The following is a 384-nucleotide window of genomic DNA, read 5'->3' on the forward strand; positions in this document are numbered from 1 at the left end:
GCTTTCCAGTTGCTGGGATCCCTCCCGACAGACTGGTGGAAGCCCACGGCACCTTTGCCACTGCCACGTGCACGGTCTGTCGAAGGAAGTTCCCAGGAGAGGACTTCAGGGTGAGTGGTCGCAGCGGGACATCAACACGTAAATTAACACAGAATCACAGAATAATTGGAAGGAGGAGAACCTGCTCCAGGCCCGTTTTTTCTGTCCTTGGGGCCAAGAGGTTTTATCGGAGGGGACCATGCATGGGGCTGATGTTGTTGTGGCTCTGCCCCTGCTCGTGCAGGTGCGCGCTGCCCCATAACGTGCGCTCTCGGGTGCTCTGGCTCCAGGGGGACGTCATGGCAGACAAGGTCCCTCACTGTCCCGTCTGCACTGGAGTCGTCA

The 384-nt window shown here is 58.6% G+C and overlaps 1 protein-coding gene across 1 annotated transcript in view; it reads left to right on the top strand.

Moving 5' to 3' along the window:
* Positions 1–384, top strand: part of SIRT3 (sirtuin 3) — a gene marked incomplete at its 3' end in the record, with an annotated part of 1,615 nt that overhangs the window by 599 nt on the left and 632 nt on the right. Inside the window, exons 3-4 of the mRNA XM_009879006.1 lie at positions 10–110; positions 330–383. Coding sequence (XP_009877308.1) covers positions 10–110; positions 330–383 — 155 coding nt within the window. The remainder of the gene's footprint in view (positions 1–9; positions 111–329; position 384) is intronic.

This window comes from Apaloderma vittatum, unplaced genomic scaffold (assembly GCF_000703405.1).
Source record: "Apaloderma vittatum isolate BGI_N311 unplaced genomic scaffold, ASM70340v1 scaffold32090, whole genome shotgun sequence".
NCBI lineage: Eukaryota > Metazoa > Chordata > Aves > Trogoniformes > Trogonidae > Apaloderma > Apaloderma vittatum.